This window comes from Chanodichthys erythropterus, chromosome 20 (genome assembly GCF_024489055.1).
Source record: "Chanodichthys erythropterus isolate Z2021 chromosome 20, ASM2448905v1, whole genome shotgun sequence".
In the NCBI taxonomy this organism is placed as follows: Eukaryota; Metazoa; Chordata; class Actinopteri; order Cypriniformes; family Xenocyprididae; genus Chanodichthys; species Chanodichthys erythropterus.
This window is the reverse complement of record NC_090240.1, coordinates 38,622,261-38,638,576: the sequence shown is the minus strand read 5'-3', so window position 1 is coordinate 38,638,576 and position 16,316 is coordinate 38,622,261. Positions and strand designations below refer to the sequence as shown.

General features: G+C 44.5%; 5 protein-coding genes across 5 annotated transcripts; all 5 read right to left on the bottom strand.

Moving 5' to 3' along the window:
- Positions 1-40: 40 nt before the first annotated feature.
- On the bottom strand, positions 41-2,812 carry LOC137008836 (sericin-2-like). The gene is made up of 3 exons (XM_067370552.1): positions 1,306-2,812; positions 1,173-1,232; positions 41-1,077 (listed from the first exon to the last, which is right to left on the bottom strand). Exons 1-3 carry the CDS (start codon positions 1,361-1,363, stop codon positions 41-43), a joined length of 1,155 nt encoding a protein of 384 aa, XP_067226653.1. The 5' UTR covers positions 1,364-2,812.
- Positions 2,498-5,210, bottom strand: LOC137008835 (dentin sialophosphoprotein-like). Its single transcript, XM_067370551.1, has 3 exons — positions 3,958-5,210; positions 3,825-3,884; positions 2,498-3,729 (listed from the first exon to the last, which is right to left on the bottom strand). The coding sequence occupies exons 1-3, from the start codon at positions 4,013-4,015 to the stop codon at positions 2,498-2,500; spliced, it is 1,350 nt and encodes a 449-aa protein (XP_067226652.1). The 5' UTR covers positions 4,016-5,210.
- On the bottom strand, positions 5,163-7,338 carry LOC137008834 (sericin-2-like). The gene is made up of 3 exons (XM_067370550.1): positions 6,293-7,338; positions 6,160-6,219; positions 5,163-6,064 (listed from the first exon to the last, which is right to left on the bottom strand). Exons 1-3 carry the CDS (start codon positions 6,348-6,350, stop codon positions 5,163-5,165), a joined length of 1,020 nt encoding a protein of 339 aa, XP_067226651.1. The 5' UTR covers positions 6,351-7,338.
- Positions 7,339-7,494: 156 nt separating this feature from the next.
- Positions 7,495-9,621, bottom strand: LOC137008833 (dentin sialophosphoprotein-like). Its single transcript, XM_067370549.1, has 3 exons — positions 9,045-9,621; positions 8,912-8,971; positions 7,495-8,816 (listed from the first exon to the last, which is right to left on the bottom strand). Exons 1-3 carry the CDS (start codon positions 9,100-9,102, stop codon positions 7,495-7,497), a joined length of 1,440 nt encoding a protein of 479 aa, XP_067226650.1. The 5' UTR covers positions 9,103-9,621.
- A 628-nt stretch (positions 9,622-10,249) lies between these two features.
- Positions 10,250-11,491, bottom strand: LOC137008831 (sericin-2-like). The gene is made up of 3 exons (XM_067370548.1): positions 11,380-11,491; positions 11,247-11,306; positions 10,250-11,151 (listed from the first exon to the last, which is right to left on the bottom strand). Exons 1-3 carry the CDS (start codon positions 11,435-11,437, stop codon positions 10,250-10,252), a joined length of 1,020 nt encoding a protein of 339 aa, XP_067226649.1. The 5' UTR covers positions 11,438-11,491.
- Positions 11,492-16,316: the final 4,825 nt, after the last annotated feature.

Sequence of the window (16,316 nt, the reverse complement as noted above, 5' to 3'; positions counted from 1 at the left end):
TTTTATTTTGTTACAAAGAGATCTTGACTTGTGCCAAAAGTCAAAGAGAACCAGACAATTCTTCAGCATCGTCCTCGCTGAAGGGGAGTTTGACAGAACCAGACCAGTCAGCATCGTCCTCGCTGAAGGTGGCGTTGACTGAACCGGACCCCTTAGCGTCACCCTGGCTCAAGGTGGTGTTGAGAGAAGCGGACCCCTCAGGGTCATCCTGGCTGGAGGTGGCGTTGACAGAACCGGACCCCTTAGCGCCACCCTGGCTCAAGGTGGCGTTGACAGAACCGGACCCCTCAGGGTCATCCTGGCTGGAGGTGGCGTTGACTGAACCGGACCCCTTAGCGCCACCCTGGCTCAAGGTGGCGTTGACAGAACCGGACCCCTCAGGGTCATCCTGGCTGGAGGTGGCGTTGACTGAACCGGACCCCTTAGCGCCACCCTGGCTCAAGGTGGCGTTGACAGAACCGGACCCCTCAGGGTCATCCTGGCTGGAGGTGGCGTTGACTGAACCGGACCCCTTAGCGCCACCCTGGCTCAAGGTGGCGTTGACAGAACCGGACCCCTCAGGGTCATCCTGGCTGGAGGTGGCGTTGACTGAACCGGACCCCTTAGCGTCACCCTGGCTCAAGGTGGTGTTGACAGAACCGGACCCCTCAGGGTCATCCTGGCTGGAGGTGGCATTGACTGAACCGGACCCCTTAGCGTCACCCTGGCTCAAGGTGGTGTTGACAGAACCGGACCCCTCAGGGTCATCCTGGCTGGAGGTGGCGTTGACTGAACCGGACCCCTTAGCGTCACCCTGGCTCAAGGTGGTGTTGACAGAACCGGACCCCTCAGGGTCATCCTGGCTGGAGGTGGCATTGACTGAACCGGACCCCTTAGCGTCACCCTGGCTCAAGGTGGTGTTGACAGAACCGGACCCCTCAGGGTCATCCTGGCTGGAGGTGGCGTTGACTGAACCGGACCCCTTAGCGTCACCCTGGCTCAAGGTGGTGTTGACAGAACTGGACCCCTCAGTGTCACCCTGGCTGAAGTTGCTATGCAGGTGGACTGAGTTAGAACTGGATACACCACCCACATTGTCTACAGAGAGAGAAAGGAGTTATTGTTATGAGAAAGTCATTACTTTAGTACAACAAGGGTATTTTACATTAAGAATCAACAAGAAGTCTACAAACCTTTTTGTCCATCACTCCAAGAAGAATTTAAGGATCCACCTTCAACTGGGGAGCTGAATACTGAGAAACACATAGACATTAAAATACACAAATAAGTAAACTTACTGAAACCAGACAAAAAAAGTAAACTTACCATGCCATACCAATTGGTGATAAAGAAGCACCAAAACAGTAATTTTAATCAAACCCATTCTATACTGCAAACCAAGCCACTAAGAACACCAAACTAACCAAGCAAGCTAAAGTTCAAACCCAACCAGGTCTTTTAAAGCCAAACAGAAAACTATTTGTACCACCTGGATGACTCGTTAGTGAGCAACAAAATCTGATTGGTCACAGACCAGGTTGAAGAGACATTTGAATTCGATAAGTTTAACCACTCAACATATTTTTTCACATTACTTGTGCTGCTGGTGTGTTGTTTAATATAGATTTGTGTGTACGATTGTAAAATGATTCTGCCAGTGTAAACTTAATAAACATTTACACATATTTGGAAATTGTATAGACTACACTGCATACATTAAATGGGCTTTTAATGCATTCATACTGAAATAAATAAGCACAAGTAATATAATGAATTCCAAGGATGAAGTAGTAAACTTAAAATATACTCAAATTTAATATTAGATACACTACAACTTCAGGATATTAAATAATGTATTTTTTTAAATATACTTTCAGTGCATTGTTTACAATGATCATTTTCAGCACAGTTAAAATATACCTCAAATATATTTTTATAAAGTGCAAATACATACTTTTAAAAAATAACCTGAACTTAATTTTAGAAAAAAATATACCTTTAGAAAATATACTAAAGTACAATTATTTTAAAGTGTGTTAAAAGTTGTATTGTGAAAAATATAATATACTTTAACAATCGTACATTTTTTGTTTGTATATTTGCAGTGTATTATAGAAAAAGGGAATATATTTAAAATACAATAAAGTATACTTTCTCACTAGAGCAGTCACCTCAAGCTTGTTTAGTTAACTTAATATTCAGTATTTTTGATCTGCATTTACACCAGTGTATGAGAACTAAACGATGACACTTTTCTCCAGCGCTGCTATATAGATAAACTAAAATGACTTTTACAATCAATACTGAAGTTAATCCGGACAATGAATGTTTTCTTCTAGAGCTGCACAGACAAAGTTCCCGTTATCACTGTAAAGCAGCTCTGGCAACCTGCATTCTTAAAAGGTGTTTTTTGTTTTTAAGCAAACCTAAAAGATGGAGTTAACAAAAACCAAGCAACCCATTAAAAAAAGGAAGTAGTTTTATTTTGTTACAAAGAGATCTTGACTTGTGCCAAAAGTCAAAGAGAACCAGACAATTCTTCAGCATCGTCCTCGCTGAAGGGGAGTTTGACAGAACCAGACCCTTCAGCGTCACCCCCTTCAGAATCGTCCTCGCTGAAGGGGAGTTTGACAGAACCAGACCAGTCAGCATCGTCCTCGCTGAAGGTGGCGTTGACTGAACCGGACCCCTTAGCGTTACCCTGGCTGGAGGTGGCGTTGACAGAACCGGACCCCTTAGCGTCACCCTGGCTCAAGGTGGCGTTGACAGAACCGGACCCCTCAGGGTCATCCTGGCTGGAGGTGGTGTTGACAGAACTGGACCCCTTAGTGTCACCCTGGCTCAAGGTGGTGTTGACAGAACCGGACCCCTCAGGGTCATCCTGGCTGGAGGTGGTGTTGACTGAACCGGACCCCTTAGCGTCACCCTGGCTCAAGGTGGTGTTGACAGAACCGGACCCCTCAGGGTCATCCTGGCTGGAGGTGGCGTTGACAGAACCGGACCCCTTAGCGTCACCCTGGCTCAAGGTGGCGTTGACAGAACCGGACCCCTCAGGGTCATCCTGGCTGGAGGTGGTGTTGACTGAACCGGACCCCTTAGCGTCACCCTGGCTCAAGGTGGCGTTGACAGAACCGGACCCCTCAGGGTCATCCTGGCTGGAGGTGGTGTTGACAGAACTGGACCCCTTAGTGTCACCCTGGCTCAAGGTGGTGTTGACAGAACCGGACCCCTCAGGGTCATCCTGGCTGGAGGTGGTGTTGACTGAACCGGACCCCTTAGCGTCACCCTGGCTCAAGGTGGTGTTGACAGAACCGGACCCCTCAGGGTCATCCTGGCTGGAGGTGGCATTGACTGAACCGGACCCCTTAGCGTCACCCTGGCTCAAGGTGGTGTTGACAGAACCGGACCCCTCAGGGTCATCCTGGCTGGAGGTGGCGTTGACTGAACCGGACCCCTTAGCGTCACCCTGGCTCAAGGTGGTGTTGACAGAACCGGACCCCTCAGGGTCATCCTGGCTGGAGGTGGCGTTGACTGAACCGGACCCCTTAGCGTCACCCTGGCTCAAGGTGGTGTTGACAGAACCGGACCCCTCAGGGTCATCCTGGCTGGAGGTGGCGTTGACTGAACCGGACCCCTTAGCGTCACCCTGGCTCAAGGTGGTGTTGACAGAACTGGACCCCTCAGTGTCACCCTGGCTGAAGTTGCTATGCAGGTGGACTGAGTTAGAACTGGATACACCACCCACATTGTCTACAGAGAGAGAAAGGAGTTATTGTTATGAGAAAGTCATTACTTTAGTACAACAAGGGTATTTTACATTAAGAATCAACAAGAAGTCTACAAACCTTTTTGTCCATCACTCCAAGAAGAATTTAAGGATCCACCTTCAACTGGGGAGCTGAATACTGAGAAACACATAGACATTAAAATACACAAATAAGTAAACTTACTGAAACCAGACAAAAAAAGTAAACTTACCATGCCATACCAATTGGTGATAAAGAAGCACCAAAACAGTAATTTTAATCAAACCCATTCTATACTGCAAACCAAGCCACTAAGAACACCAAACTAACCAAGCAAGCTAAAGTTCAAACCCAACCAGGTCTTTTAAAGCCAAACAGAAAACTATTTGTACCACCTGGATGACTCGTTAGTGAGCAACAAAATCTGATTGGTCACAGACCAGGTTGAAGAGACATTTGAATTCGATAAGTTTAACCACTCAACATATTTTTTCACATTACTTGTGCTGCTGGTGTGTTGTTTAATATAGATTTGTGTGTACGATTGTAAAATGATTCTGCCAGTGTAAACTTAATAAACATTTACACATATTTGGAAATTGTATAGACTACACTGCATACATTAAATGGGCTTTTAATGCATTCATACTGAAATAAATAAGCACAAGTAATATAATGAATTCCAAGGATGAAGTAGTAAACTTAAAATATACTCAAATTTAATATTAGATACACTACAACTTCAGGATATTAAATAATGTATTTTTTTAAATATACTTTCAGTGCATTGTTTACAATGATCATTTTCAGCACAGTTAAAATATACCTCAAATATATTTTTATAAAGTGCAAATACATACTTTTAAAAAATAACCTGAACTTAATTTTAGAAAAAAATATACCTTTAGAAAATATACTAAAGTACAATTATTTTAAAGTGTGTTAAAAGTTGTATTGTGAAAAATATAATATACTTTAACAATCGTACATTTTTTGTTTGTATATTTGCAGTGTATTATAGAAAAAGGGAATATATTTAAAATACAATAAAGTATACTTTCTCACTAGAGCAGTCACCTCAAGCTTGTTTAGTTAACTTAATATTCAGTATTTTTGATCTGCATTTACACCAGTGTATGAGAACTAAACGATGACACTTTTCTCCAGCGCTGCTATATAGATAAACTAAAATGACTTTTACAATCAATACTGAAGTTAATCCGGACAATGAATGTTTTCTTCTAGAGCTGCACAGACAAAGTTCCCGTTATCACTGTAAAGCAGCTCTGGCAACCTGCATTCTTAAAAGGTGTTTTTTGTTTTTGTTTTTTTTTAGCAAACCTAAAAGCAAGATGGAGTTAACAAAAAACCAAGCAACCCATTAAAAAAGGAAGTAGTTTTATTTTGTTACAAAAAGATCTTGACTTGTGCCAAAAGTCAAAGAGAACCAGACAATTCTTCAGCATCGTCCTCGCTGAAGGGGAGTTTGACAGAACCAGACCAGTCAGCATCGTCCTCGCTGAAGGTGGCGTTGAAAGAACCAGACCCCTTAGTGTCACCCTGGCTGAAGGTGGCGTTGACTGAACCGGACCCCTTAGCGTCACCCTGGCTCAAGGTGGTGTTGACAGAACCGGACCCCTCAGGGTCATCCTGGCTGGAGGTGGCGTTGACTGAACCGGACCCCTTAGCGCCACCCTGGCTCAAGGTGGTGTTGAGAGAAGCGGACCCCTCAGGGTCATCCTGGCTGGAGGTGGCGTTGACTGAACCGGACCCCTTAGCGCCACCCTGGCTCAAGGTGGCGTTGACAGAACCGGACCCCTCAGGGTCATCCTGGCTGGAGGTGGCGTTGACTGAACCGGACCCCTTAGCGTCACCCTGGCTCAAGGTGGTGTTGACAGAACCGGACCCCTCAGGGTCATCCTGGCTGGAGGTGGCATTGACTGAACCGGACCCCTTAGCGTCACCCTGGCTCAAGGTGGTGTTGACAGAACCGGACCCCTCAGGGTCATCCTGGCTGGAGGTGGCGTTGACTGAACCGGACCCCTTAGCGTCACCCTGGCTCAAGGTGGTGTTGACAGAACCGGACCCCTCAGGGTCATCCTGGCTGGAGGTGGCATTGACTGAACCGGACCCCTTAGCGTCACCCTGGCTCAAGGTGGTGTTGACAGAACCAGACCCCTCAGGGTCATCCTGGCTGGAGGTGGCGTTGACTGAACCGGACCCCTTAGCGTCACCCTGGCTCAAGGTGGTGTTGACAGAACTGGACCCCTCAGTGTCACCCTGGCTGAAGTTGCTATGCAGGTGGACTGAGTTAGAACTGGATACACCACCCACATTGTCTACAGAGAGAGAAAGGAGTTATTGTTATGAGAAAGTCATTACTTTAGTACAACAAGGGTATTTTACATTAAGAATCAACAAGAAGTCTACAAACCTTTTTGTCCATCACTCCAAGAAGAATTTAAGGATCCACCTTCAACTGGGGAGCTGAATACTGAGAAACACATAGACATTAAAATACACAAATAAGTAAACTTACTGAAACCAGACAAAAAAAGTAAACTTACCATGCCATACCAATTGGTGATAAAGAAGCACCAAAACAGTAATTTTAATCAAACCCATTCTATACTGCAAACCAAGCCACTAAGAACACCAAACTAACCAAGCAAGCTAAAGTTCAAACCCAACCAGGTCTTTTAAAGCCAAACAGAAAACTATTTGTACCACCTGGATGACTCGTTAGTGAGCAACAAAATCTGATTGGTCACAGACCAGGTTGAAGAGACATTTGAATTCGATAAGTTTAACCACTCAACATATTTTTTCACATTACTTGTGCTGCTGGTGTGTTGTTTAATATAGATTTGTGTGTACGATTGTAAAATGATTCTGCCAGTGTAAACTTAATAAACATTTACACATATTTGGAAATTGTATAGACTACACTGCATACATTAAATGGGCTTTTAATGCATTCATACTGAAATAAATAAGCACAAGTAATATAATGAATTCCAAGGATGAAGTAGTAAACTTAAAATATACTCAAATTTAATATTAGATACACTACAACTTCAGGATATTAAATAATGTATTTTTTTAAATATACTTTCAGTGCATTGTTTACAATGATCATTTTCAGCACAGTTAAAATATACCTCAAATATATTTTTATAAAGTGCAAATACATACTTTTAAAAAATAACCTGAACTTAATTTTAGAAAAAAATATACCTTTAGAAAATATACTAAAGTACAATTATTTTAAAGTGTGTTAAAAGTTGTATTGTGAAAAATATAATATACTTTAACAATCGTACATTTTTTGTTTGTATATTTGCAGTGTATTATAGAAAAAGGGAATATATTTAAAATACAATAAAGTATACTTTCTCACTAGAGCAGTCACCTCAAGCTTGTTTAGTTAACTTAATATTCAGTATTTTTGATCTGCATTTACACCAGTGTATGAGAACTAAACGATGACACTTTTCTCCAGCGCTGCTATATAGATAAACTAAAATGACTTTTACAATCAATACTGAAGTTAATCCGGACAATGAATGTTTTCTTCTAGAGCTGCACAGACAAAGTTCCCGTTATCACTGTAAAGCAGCTCTGGCAACCTGCATTCTTAAAAGGTGTTTTTTGTTTTTGTTTTTAAGCAAACCTAAAAGCAAGATGGAGTTAACAAAAACCAAGCAACCCATTAAAAAAAGGAAGTAGTTTTATTTTGTTACAAAGAGATCTTGACTTGTGCCAAAAGTCAAAGAGAACCAGACAATTCTTCAGCATCGTCCTCGCTGAAGGGGAGTTTGACAGAACCAGACCCTTCAGCGTCACCCCCTTCAGAATCGTCCTCGCTGAAGGGGAGTTTGACAGAACCAGACCAGTCAGCATCGTCCTCGCTGAAGGTGGCGTTGACTGAACCGGACCCCTTAGCGTTACCCTGGCTGGAGGTGGCGTTGACAGAACCGGACCCCTTAGCGTCACCCTGGCTCAAGGTGGCGTTGACAGAACCGGACCCCTCAGGGTCATCCTGGCTGGAGGTGGTGTTGACTGAACCGGACCCCTTAGCGTCACCCTGGCTCAAGGTGGTGTTGACAGAACCGGACCCCTCAGGGTCATCCTGGCTGGAGGTGGCGTTGACTGAACCGGACCCCTTAGCGTCACCCTGGCTCAAGGTGGTGTTGACAGAACCGGACCCCTCAGGGTCATCCTGGCTGGAGGTGGTGTTGACTGAACCGGACCCCTTAGCGTCACCCTGGCTCAAGGTGGTGTTGACAGAACCGGACCCCTCAGGGTCATCCTGGCTGGAGGTGGCGTTGACAGAACCGGACCCCTTAGCGTCACCCTGGCTCAAGGTGGCGTTGACAGAACCGGACCCCTCAGGGTCATCCTGGCTGGAGGTGGTGTTGACTGAACCGGACCCCTTAGCGTCACCCTGGCTCAAGGTGGCGTTGACAGAACCGGACCCCTCAGGGTCATCCTGGCTGGAGGTGGTGTTGACAGAACTGGACCCCTTAGTGTCACCCTGGCTCAAGGTGGTGTTGACAGAACCGGACCCCTCAGGGTCATCCTGGCTGGAGGTGGCATTGACTGAACCGGACCCCTTAGCGTCACCCTGGCTCAAGGTGGTGTTGACAGAACCGGACCCCTCAGGGTCATCCTGGCTGGAGGTGGCATTGACTGAACCGGACCCCTTAGCGTCACCCTGGCTCAAGGTGGTGTTGACAGAACCGGACCCCTCAGGGTCATCCTGGCTGGAGGTGGCGTTGACTGAACCGGACCTCTTAGCGTCACCCTGGCTCAAGGTGGTGTTGACAGAACCGGACCCCTCAGGGTCATCCTGGCTGGAGGTGGCGTTGACTGAACCGGACCCCTTAGCGTCACCCTGGCTCAAGGTGGTGTTGACAGAACCGGACCCCTCAGGGTCATCCTGGCTGGAGGTGGCGTTGACTGAACCGGACCCCTTAGCGTCACCCTGGCTCAAGGTGGTGTTGACAGAACTGGACCCCTCAGTGTCACCCTGGCTGAAGTTGCTATGCAGGTGGACTGAGTTAGAACTGGATACACCACCCACATTGTCTACAGAGAGAGAAAGGAGTTATTGTTATGAGAAAGTCATTACTTTAGTACAACAAGGGTATTTTACATTAAGAATCAACAAGAAGTCTACAAACCTTTTTGTCCATCACTCCAAGAAGAATTTAAGGATCCACCTTCAACTGGGGAGCTGAATACTGAGAAACACATAGACATTAAAATACACAAATAAGTAAACTTACTGAAACCAGACAAAAAAAGTAAACTTACCATGCCATACCAATTGGTGATAAAGAAGCACCAAAACAGTAATTTTAATCAAACCCATTCTATACTGCAAACCAAGCCACTAAGAACACCAAACTAACCAAGCAAGCTAAAGTTCAAACCCAACCAGGTCTTTTAAAGCCAAACAGAAAACTATTTGTACCACCTGGATGACTCGTTAGTGAGCAACAAAATCTGATTGGTCACAGACCAGGTTGAAGAGACATTTGAATTCGATAAGTTTAACCACTCAACATATTTTTTCACATTACTTGTGCTGCTGGTGTGTTGTTTAATATAGATTTGTGTGTACGATTGTAAAATGATTCTGCCAGTGTAAACTTAATAAACATTTACACATATTTGGAAATTGTATAGACTACACTGCATACATTAAATGGGCTTTTAATGCATTCATACTGAAATAAATAAGCACAAGTAATATAATGAATTCCAAGGATGAAGTAGTAAACTTAAAATATACTCAAATTTAATATTAGATACACTACAACTTCAGGATATTAAATAATGTATTTTTTTAAATATACTTTCAGTGCATTGTTTACAATGATCATTTTCAGCACAGTTAAAATATACCTCAAATATATTTTTATAAAGTGCAAATACATACTTTTAAAAAATAACCTGAACTTAAAATTTTAGAAAAATACACCTTTAGAAAATATACTAAAGAACAATTATTTTAAAGTGTGTTAAAAGTTGTATTGTGAAAAATATAATATACTTTAACAATCGTACATTTTTTGTTTGTATATTTGCAGTGTATTGTAGAAAAAGGGAATATATTTAAAATACAATAAAGTATACTTTCTCACTAGAGCAGTCACCTCAAGCTTGTTTAGTTAACTTAATATTCAGTATTTTTGATCTGCATTTACACCAGTGTATGAGAACTAAACGATGACACTTTTCTCCAGCGCTGCTATATAGATAAACTAAAATGACTTTTACAATCAATACTGAAGTTAATCCGGACAATGAATGTTTTCTTCTAGAGCTGCACAGACAAAGTTCCCGTTATCACTGTAAAGCAGCTCTGGCAACCTGCATTCTTAAAAGGTGTTTTTTGTTTTTGTTTTTTTTTAGCAAACCTAAAAGCAAGATGGAGTTAACAAAAAACCAAGCAACCCATTAAAAAAGGAAGTAGTTTTATTTTGTTACAAAAAGATCTTGACTTGTGCCAAAAGTCAAAGAGAACCAGACAATTCTTCAGCATCGTCCTCGCTGAAGGGGAGTTTGACAGAACCAGACCAGTCAGCATCGTCCTCGCTGAAGGTGGCGTTGAAAGAACCAGACCCCTTAGTGTCACCCTGGCTGAAGGTGGCGTTGACTGAACCGGACCCCTTAGCGTCACCCTGGCTCAAGGTGGTGTTGACAGAACCGGACCCCTCAGGGTCATCCTGGCTGGAGGTGGCGTTGACTGAACCGGACCCCTTAGCGCCACCCTGGCTCAAGGTGGTGTTGAGAGAAGCGGACCCCTCAGGGTCATCCTGGCTGGAGGTGGCGTTGACTGAACCGGACCCCTTAGCGTCACCCTGGCTCAAGGTGGCGTTGACAGAACCGGACCCCTCAGGGTCATCCTGGCTGGAGGTGGCGTTGACTGAACCGGACCCCTTAGCGTCACCCTGGCTCAAGGTGGTGTTGACAGAACCGGACCCCTCAGGGTCATCCTGGCTGGAGGTGGCATTGACTGAACCGGACCCCTTAGCGTCACCCTGGCTCAAGGTGGTGTTGACAGAACCGGACCCCTCAGGGTCATCCTGGCTGGAGGTGGCGTTGACTGAACCGGACCCCTTAGCGTCACCCTGGCTCAAGGTGGTGTTGACAGAACCGGACCCCTCAGGGTCATCCTGGCTGGAGGTGGCATTGACTGAACCGGACCCCTTAGCGTCACCCTGGCTCAAGGTGGTGTTGACAGAACCAGACCCCTCAGGGTCATCCTGGCTGGAGGTGGCGTTGACTGAACCGGACCCCTTAGCGTCACCCTGGCTCAAGGTGGTGTTGACAGAACTGGACCCCTCAGTGTCACCCTGGCTGAAGTTGCTATGCAGGTGGACTGAGTTAGAACTGGATACACCACCCACATTGTCTACAGAGAGAGAAAGGAGTTATTGTTATGAGAAAGTCATTACTTTAGTACAACAAGGGTATTTTACATTAAGAATCAACAAGAAGTCTACAAACCTTTTTGTCCATCACTCCAAGAAGAATTTAAGGATCCACCTTCAACTGGGGAGCTGAATACTGAGAAACACATAGACATTAAAATACACAAATAAGTAAACTTACTGAAACCAGACAAAAAAAGTAAACTTACCATGCCATACCAATTGGTGATAAAGAAGCACCAAAACAGTAATTTTAATCAAACCCATTCTATACTGCAAACCAAGCCACTAAGAACACCAAACTAACCAAGCAAGCTAAAGTTCAAACCCAACCAGGTCTTTTAAAGCCAAACAGAAAACCAATTGTACCACCTGGATGACTCGTTAGTGAGCAACAAAATCTGATTGGTCACAGACCAGGTTGAAGAGACATTTGAATTCGATAAGTTTAACCACTCAACATATTTTTTCACATTACTTGTGCTGCTGGTGTGTTGTTTAATATAGATTTGTGTGTACGATTGTAAACTGATTCTGCCAGTGTAAACTTAATAAACATTTACACATATTTGGAAATTGTATAGACTACACTGCATACATTAAATGGGCTTTTAATGCATTCATACTGAAATAAATAAGCACAAGTAATATAATGAATTCCAAGGATGAAGTAGTAAACTTAAAATATACTCAAATTTAATATTAGATACACTACAACTTCAGGATATTAAATAATGTATTTTTTTAAATATACTTTCAGTGCATTGTTTACAATGATCATTTTCAGCACAGTTAAAATATACCTCAAATATATTTTTATAAAGTGCAAATACATACTTTTAAAAAATAACCTGAACTTAATTTTAGAAAAAAATATACCTTTAGAAAATATACTAAAGTACAATTATTTTAAAGTGTGTTAAAAGTTGTATTGTGAAAAATATAATATACTTTAACAATCGTACATTTTTTGTTTGTATATTTGCAGTGTATTATAGAAAAAGGGAATATATTTAAAATACAATAAAGTATACTTTCTCACTAGAGCAGTCACCTCAAGCTTGTTTAGTTAACTTAATATTCAGTATTTTTGATCTGCATTTACACCAGTGTATGAGAACTAAACGATGACACTTTTCTCCAGCGCTGCTATATAGATAAACTAAAATGACTTTTACAATCAATACTGAAGTTAATCCGGACAATGAATGTTTTCTTCTAGAGCTGCACAGACAAAGTTCCCGTTATCACTGTAAAGCAGCTCTGGCAACCTGCATTCTTAAAAGGTGTTTTTTTTTTTAAGCAAACCTAAAAGCAAGATGGAGTTAACAAAAAACCAAGCAACCCATTAAAAAAGGAAGTAGTTTTATTTTGTTACAAAAAGATCTTGACTTGTGCCAAAAGTCAAAGAGAACCAGACAATTCTTCAGCATCGTCCTCGCTGAAGGGGAGTTTGACAGAACCAGACCCTTCAGCGTCACCCCCTTCAGAATCGTCCTCGCTGAAGGGGAGTTTGACAGAACCAGACCAGTCAGCATCGTCCTCGCTGAAGGTGGCGTTGACTGAACCGGACCCCTTAGCGTTACCCTGGCTGGAGGTGGCGTTGACAGAACCGGACCCCTTAGCGTCACCCTGGCTCAAGGTGGCGTTGACAGAACCGGACCCCTCAGGGTCATCCTGGCTGGAGGTGGTGTTGACTGAACCGGACCCCTTAGCGTTACCCTGGCTGGAGGTGGCGTTGACAGAACCGGACCCCTTAGCGTCACCCTGGCTCAAGGTGGCGTTGACAGAACCGGACCCCTCAGGGTCATCCTGGCTGGAGGTGGCGTTGACTGAACCGGACCCCTTAGCGTTACCCTGGCTCAAGGTGGTGTTGACTGAACCGGACCCCTTAGCGTCACCCTGGCTCAAGGTGGCGTTGACAGAACCGGACCCCTCAGGGTCATCCTGGCTGGAGGTGGTGTTGACAGAACTGGACCCCTTAGTGTCACCCTGGCTCAAGGTGGTGTTGACAGAACCGGACCCCTCAGGGTCATCCTGGCTGGAGGTGGTGTTGACTGAACCGGACCCCTTAGCGTCACCCTGGCTCAAGGTGGTGTTGACAGAACCGGACCCCTCAGGGTCATCCTGGCTGGAGGTGGCATTGACTGAACCGGACCCCTTAGCGTCACCCTGGCTCAAGGTGGTGTTGACAGAACTGGACCCCTCAGGGTCATCCTGGCTGGAGGTGGCGTTGACTGAACCGGACCCCTTAGCGTCACCCTGGCTCAAGGTGGTGTTGACAGAACCGGACCCCTCAGGGTCATCCTGGCTGGAGGTGGCGTTGACTGAACCGGACCTCTTAGCGTCACCCTGGCTCAAGGTGGTGTTGACAGAACCGGACCCCTCAGGGTCATCCTGGCTGGAGGTGGCGTTGACTGAACCGGACCCCTTAGCGTCACCCTGGCTCAAGGTGGTGTTGACAGAACCGGACCCCTCAGGGTCATCCTGGCTGGAGGTGGCGTTGACTGAACCGGACCCCTTAGCGTCACCCTGGCTCAAGGTGGTGTTGACAGAACCGGACCCCTCAGGGTCATCCTGGCTGGAGGTGGCGTTGACTGAACCGGACCCCTTAGCGTCACCCTGGCTCAAGGTGGTGTTGACAGAACTGGACCCCTCAGGGTCATCCTGGCTGGAGGTGGTGTTGACTGAACCGGACCCCTTAGCGTCACCCTGGCTCAAGGTGGCGTTGACAGAACCAGACCCCTCAGGGTCATCCTGGCTGGAGGTGGTGTTGACTGAACCGGACCCCTTAGCGTCACCCTGGCTCAAGGTGGCGTTGACAGAACCGGACCCCTCAGGGTCATCCTGGCTGGAGGTGGTGTTGACTGAACCGGACCCCTTAGCGTTACCCTGGCTGGAGGTGGCGTTGACAGAACCGGACCCCTTAGCGTCACCCTGGCTCAAGGTGGCGTTGACAGAACCAGACCCCTCAGGGTCATCCTGGCTGGAGGTGGTGTTGACTGAACCGGACCCCTTAGCGTCACCCTGGCTCAAGGTGGCGTTGACAGAACCGGACCCCTCAGGGTCATCCTGGCTGGAGGTGGTGTTGACTGAACCGGACCCCTTAGCGTTACCCTGGCTGAAGGTGGCGTTGACTGAACCGGACCCCTTAGCGTTACCCTGGCTGGAGGTGGCGTTGACAGAACCGGACCCCTTAGCGTCACCCTGGCTCAAGGTGGCGTTGACAGAACCAGACCCCTCAGGGTCATCCTGGCTGGAGGTGGTGTTGACTGAACCGGACCCCTTAGCGTCACCCTGGCTCAAGGTGGCGTTGACAGAACCGGACCCCTCAGGGTCATCCTGGCTGGAGGTGGTGTTGACTGAACCGGACCCCTTAGCGTCACCCTGGCTCAAGGTGGTGTTGACAGAACCGGACCCCTCAGGGTCATCCTGGCTGGAGGTGGTGTTGACTGAACCGGACCCCTTAGCGTCACCCTGGCTCAAGGTGGCGTTGACAGAACTGGACCCCTCAGGGTCATCCTGGCTGGAGGTGGCGTTGACTGAACCGGACCCCTTAACATCACCCTGGCTCAAGGTGGTGTTGACAGAACCGGACCCCTCAGGGTCATCCTGGCTGGAGGTGGCGTTGACTGAACCGGACCCCTTAACATCACCCTGGCTCAAGGTGGTGTTGACAGAACTGGACCCCTCAGTGTCACCCTGGCTGAAGTTGCTATGCAGGTGGACTGAGTTAGAACTGGATACACCACCCACATTGTCTACAGAGAGAGAAAGGAGTTATTGTTATGAGAAAGTCATTACTTTAGTACAACAAGGGTATTTTACATTAAGAATCAACAAGAAGTCTACAAACCTTTTTGTCCATCACTCCAAGAAGAATTTAAGGATCCACCTTCAACTGGGGAGCTGAATACTGAGAAACACATAGACATTAAAATACACAAATAAGTAAACTTACTGAAACCAGACAAAAAAAGTAAACTTACCATGCCATACCAATTGGTGATAAAGAAGCACCAAAACAGTAATTTTAATCAAACCCATTCTATACTGCAAACCAAGCCACTAAGAACACCAACCTAACCAAGCAAGCTAAAGTTCAAACCCAACCAGGTCTTTTAAAGCCAAACAGAAAACCAATTGTACCACCTGGATGACTCGTTAGTGAGCAACAAAATCTGATTGGTCACAGACCAGGTTGAAGAGACATTTGAATTCGATAAGTTTAACCACTCAACATATTTTTTCACATTACTTGTGCTGCTGGTGTGTTGTTTAATATAGATTTGTGTGTACGATTGTAAACTGATTCTGCCAGTGTAAACTTAATAAACATTTACACATATTTGGAAATTGTATAGACTACACTGCATACATTAAATGGGCTTTTAATGCATTCATACTGAAATAAATAAGCACAAGTAATATAATGAATTCCAAGGATGAAGTAGTAAACTTAAAATATACTCAAATTTAATATTAGATACACTACAACTTCAGGATATTAAATAATGTATTTTTTTAAATATACTTTCAGTGCATTGTTTACAATGATCATTTTCAGCACAGTTAAAATATACCTCAAATATATTTTTATAAAGTGCAAATACATACTTTTAAAAAATAACCTGAACTTAATTTTAGAAAAAAATATACCTTTAGAAAATATACTAAAGTACAATTATTTTAAAGTGTGTTAAAAGTTGTATTGTGAAAAATATAATATACTTTAACAATCGTACATTTTTTGTTTGTATATTTGCAGTGTATTATAGAAAAAGGGAATATATTTAAAATACAATAAAGTATACTTTCTCACTAGAGCAGTCACCTCAAGCTTGTTTAGTTAACTTAATATTCAGTATTTTTGATCTGCATTTACACCAGTGTATGAGAACTAAACGATGACACTTTTCTCCAGCGCTGCTATATAGATGAACTAAAATGACTTTTACAATCAATACTGAAGTTAATCCGGACAATGAATGTTTTCTTCTAGAGCTGCACAGACAAAGTTCCCGTTATCACTGTAAAGCAGCTCTGGCAACCTGCATTCTTAAAAGGTGTTTTTTTTTTTTTTTTTTTTTTAGCAAACCTAAAAGCAAGATGGAGTTAACAAAAACCAAGCAACCCATTAAAAAAG

What these genes read in the sequence shown, in the direction of transcription:
- LOC137008836 (XM_067370552.1), bottom strand. Translation starts at nt 1,363, where the DNA reads ATGGGTTTGATTAAAATTACTGTTTTGGTGCTTCTTTATCACCAATTG. An exon ending in TCACCAATTGGTATGGCATG is followed by an intron (nt 1,233 to 1,305) that starts GTAAGTTTACTT and finishes TGTGTTTCTCAG; the next exon opens with TATTCAGCTCCCCAGTTGAA. An exon ending in TTGGAGTGATGGACAAAAAG is followed by an intron (nt 1,078 to 1,172) that starts GTTTGTAGACTT and finishes CTCTCTCTGTAG; the next exon opens with ACAATGTGGGTGGTGTATCC.
- LOC137008835 (XM_067370551.1), bottom strand. Translation starts at nt 4,015, where the DNA reads ATGGGTTTGATTAAAATTACTGTTTTGGTGCTTCTTTATCACCAATTG. An exon ending in TCACCAATTGGTATGGCATG is followed by an intron (nt 3,885 to 3,957) that starts GTAAGTTTACTT and finishes TGTGTTTCTCAG; the next exon opens with TATTCAGCTCCCCAGTTGAA. An exon ending in TTGGAGTGATGGACAAAAAG is followed by an intron (nt 3,730 to 3,824) that starts GTTTGTAGACTT and finishes CTCTCTCTGTAG; the next exon opens with ACAATGTGGGTGGTGTATCC.
- LOC137008834 (XM_067370550.1), bottom strand. Translation starts at nt 6,350, where the DNA reads ATGGGTTTGATTAAAATTACTGTTTTGGTGCTTCTTTATCACCAATTG. An exon ending in TCACCAATTGGTATGGCATG is followed by an intron (nt 6,220 to 6,292) that starts GTAAGTTTACTT and finishes TGTGTTTCTCAG; the next exon opens with TATTCAGCTCCCCAGTTGAA. An exon ending in TTGGAGTGATGGACAAAAAG is followed by an intron (nt 6,065 to 6,159) that starts GTTTGTAGACTT and finishes CTCTCTCTGTAG; the next exon opens with ACAATGTGGGTGGTGTATCC.
- LOC137008833 (XM_067370549.1), bottom strand. Translation starts at nt 9,102, where the DNA reads ATGGGTTTGATTAAAATTACTGTTTTGGTGCTTCTTTATCACCAATTG. An exon ending in TCACCAATTGGTATGGCATG is followed by an intron (nt 8,972 to 9,044) that starts GTAAGTTTACTT and finishes TGTGTTTCTCAG; the next exon opens with TATTCAGCTCCCCAGTTGAA. An exon ending in TTGGAGTGATGGACAAAAAG is followed by an intron (nt 8,817 to 8,911) that starts GTTTGTAGACTT and finishes CTCTCTCTGTAG; the next exon opens with ACAATGTGGGTGGTGTATCC.
- LOC137008831 (XM_067370548.1), bottom strand. Translation starts at nt 11,437, where the DNA reads ATGGGTTTGATTAAAATTACTGTTTTGGTGCTTCTTTATCACCAATTG. An exon ending in TCACCAATTGGTATGGCATG is followed by an intron (nt 11,307 to 11,379) that starts GTAAGTTTACTT and finishes TGTGTTTCTCAG; the next exon opens with TATTCAGCTCCCCAGTTGAA. An exon ending in TTGGAGTGATGGACAAAAAG is followed by an intron (nt 11,152 to 11,246) that starts GTTTGTAGACTT and finishes CTCTCTCTGTAG; the next exon opens with ACAATGTGGGTGGTGTATCC.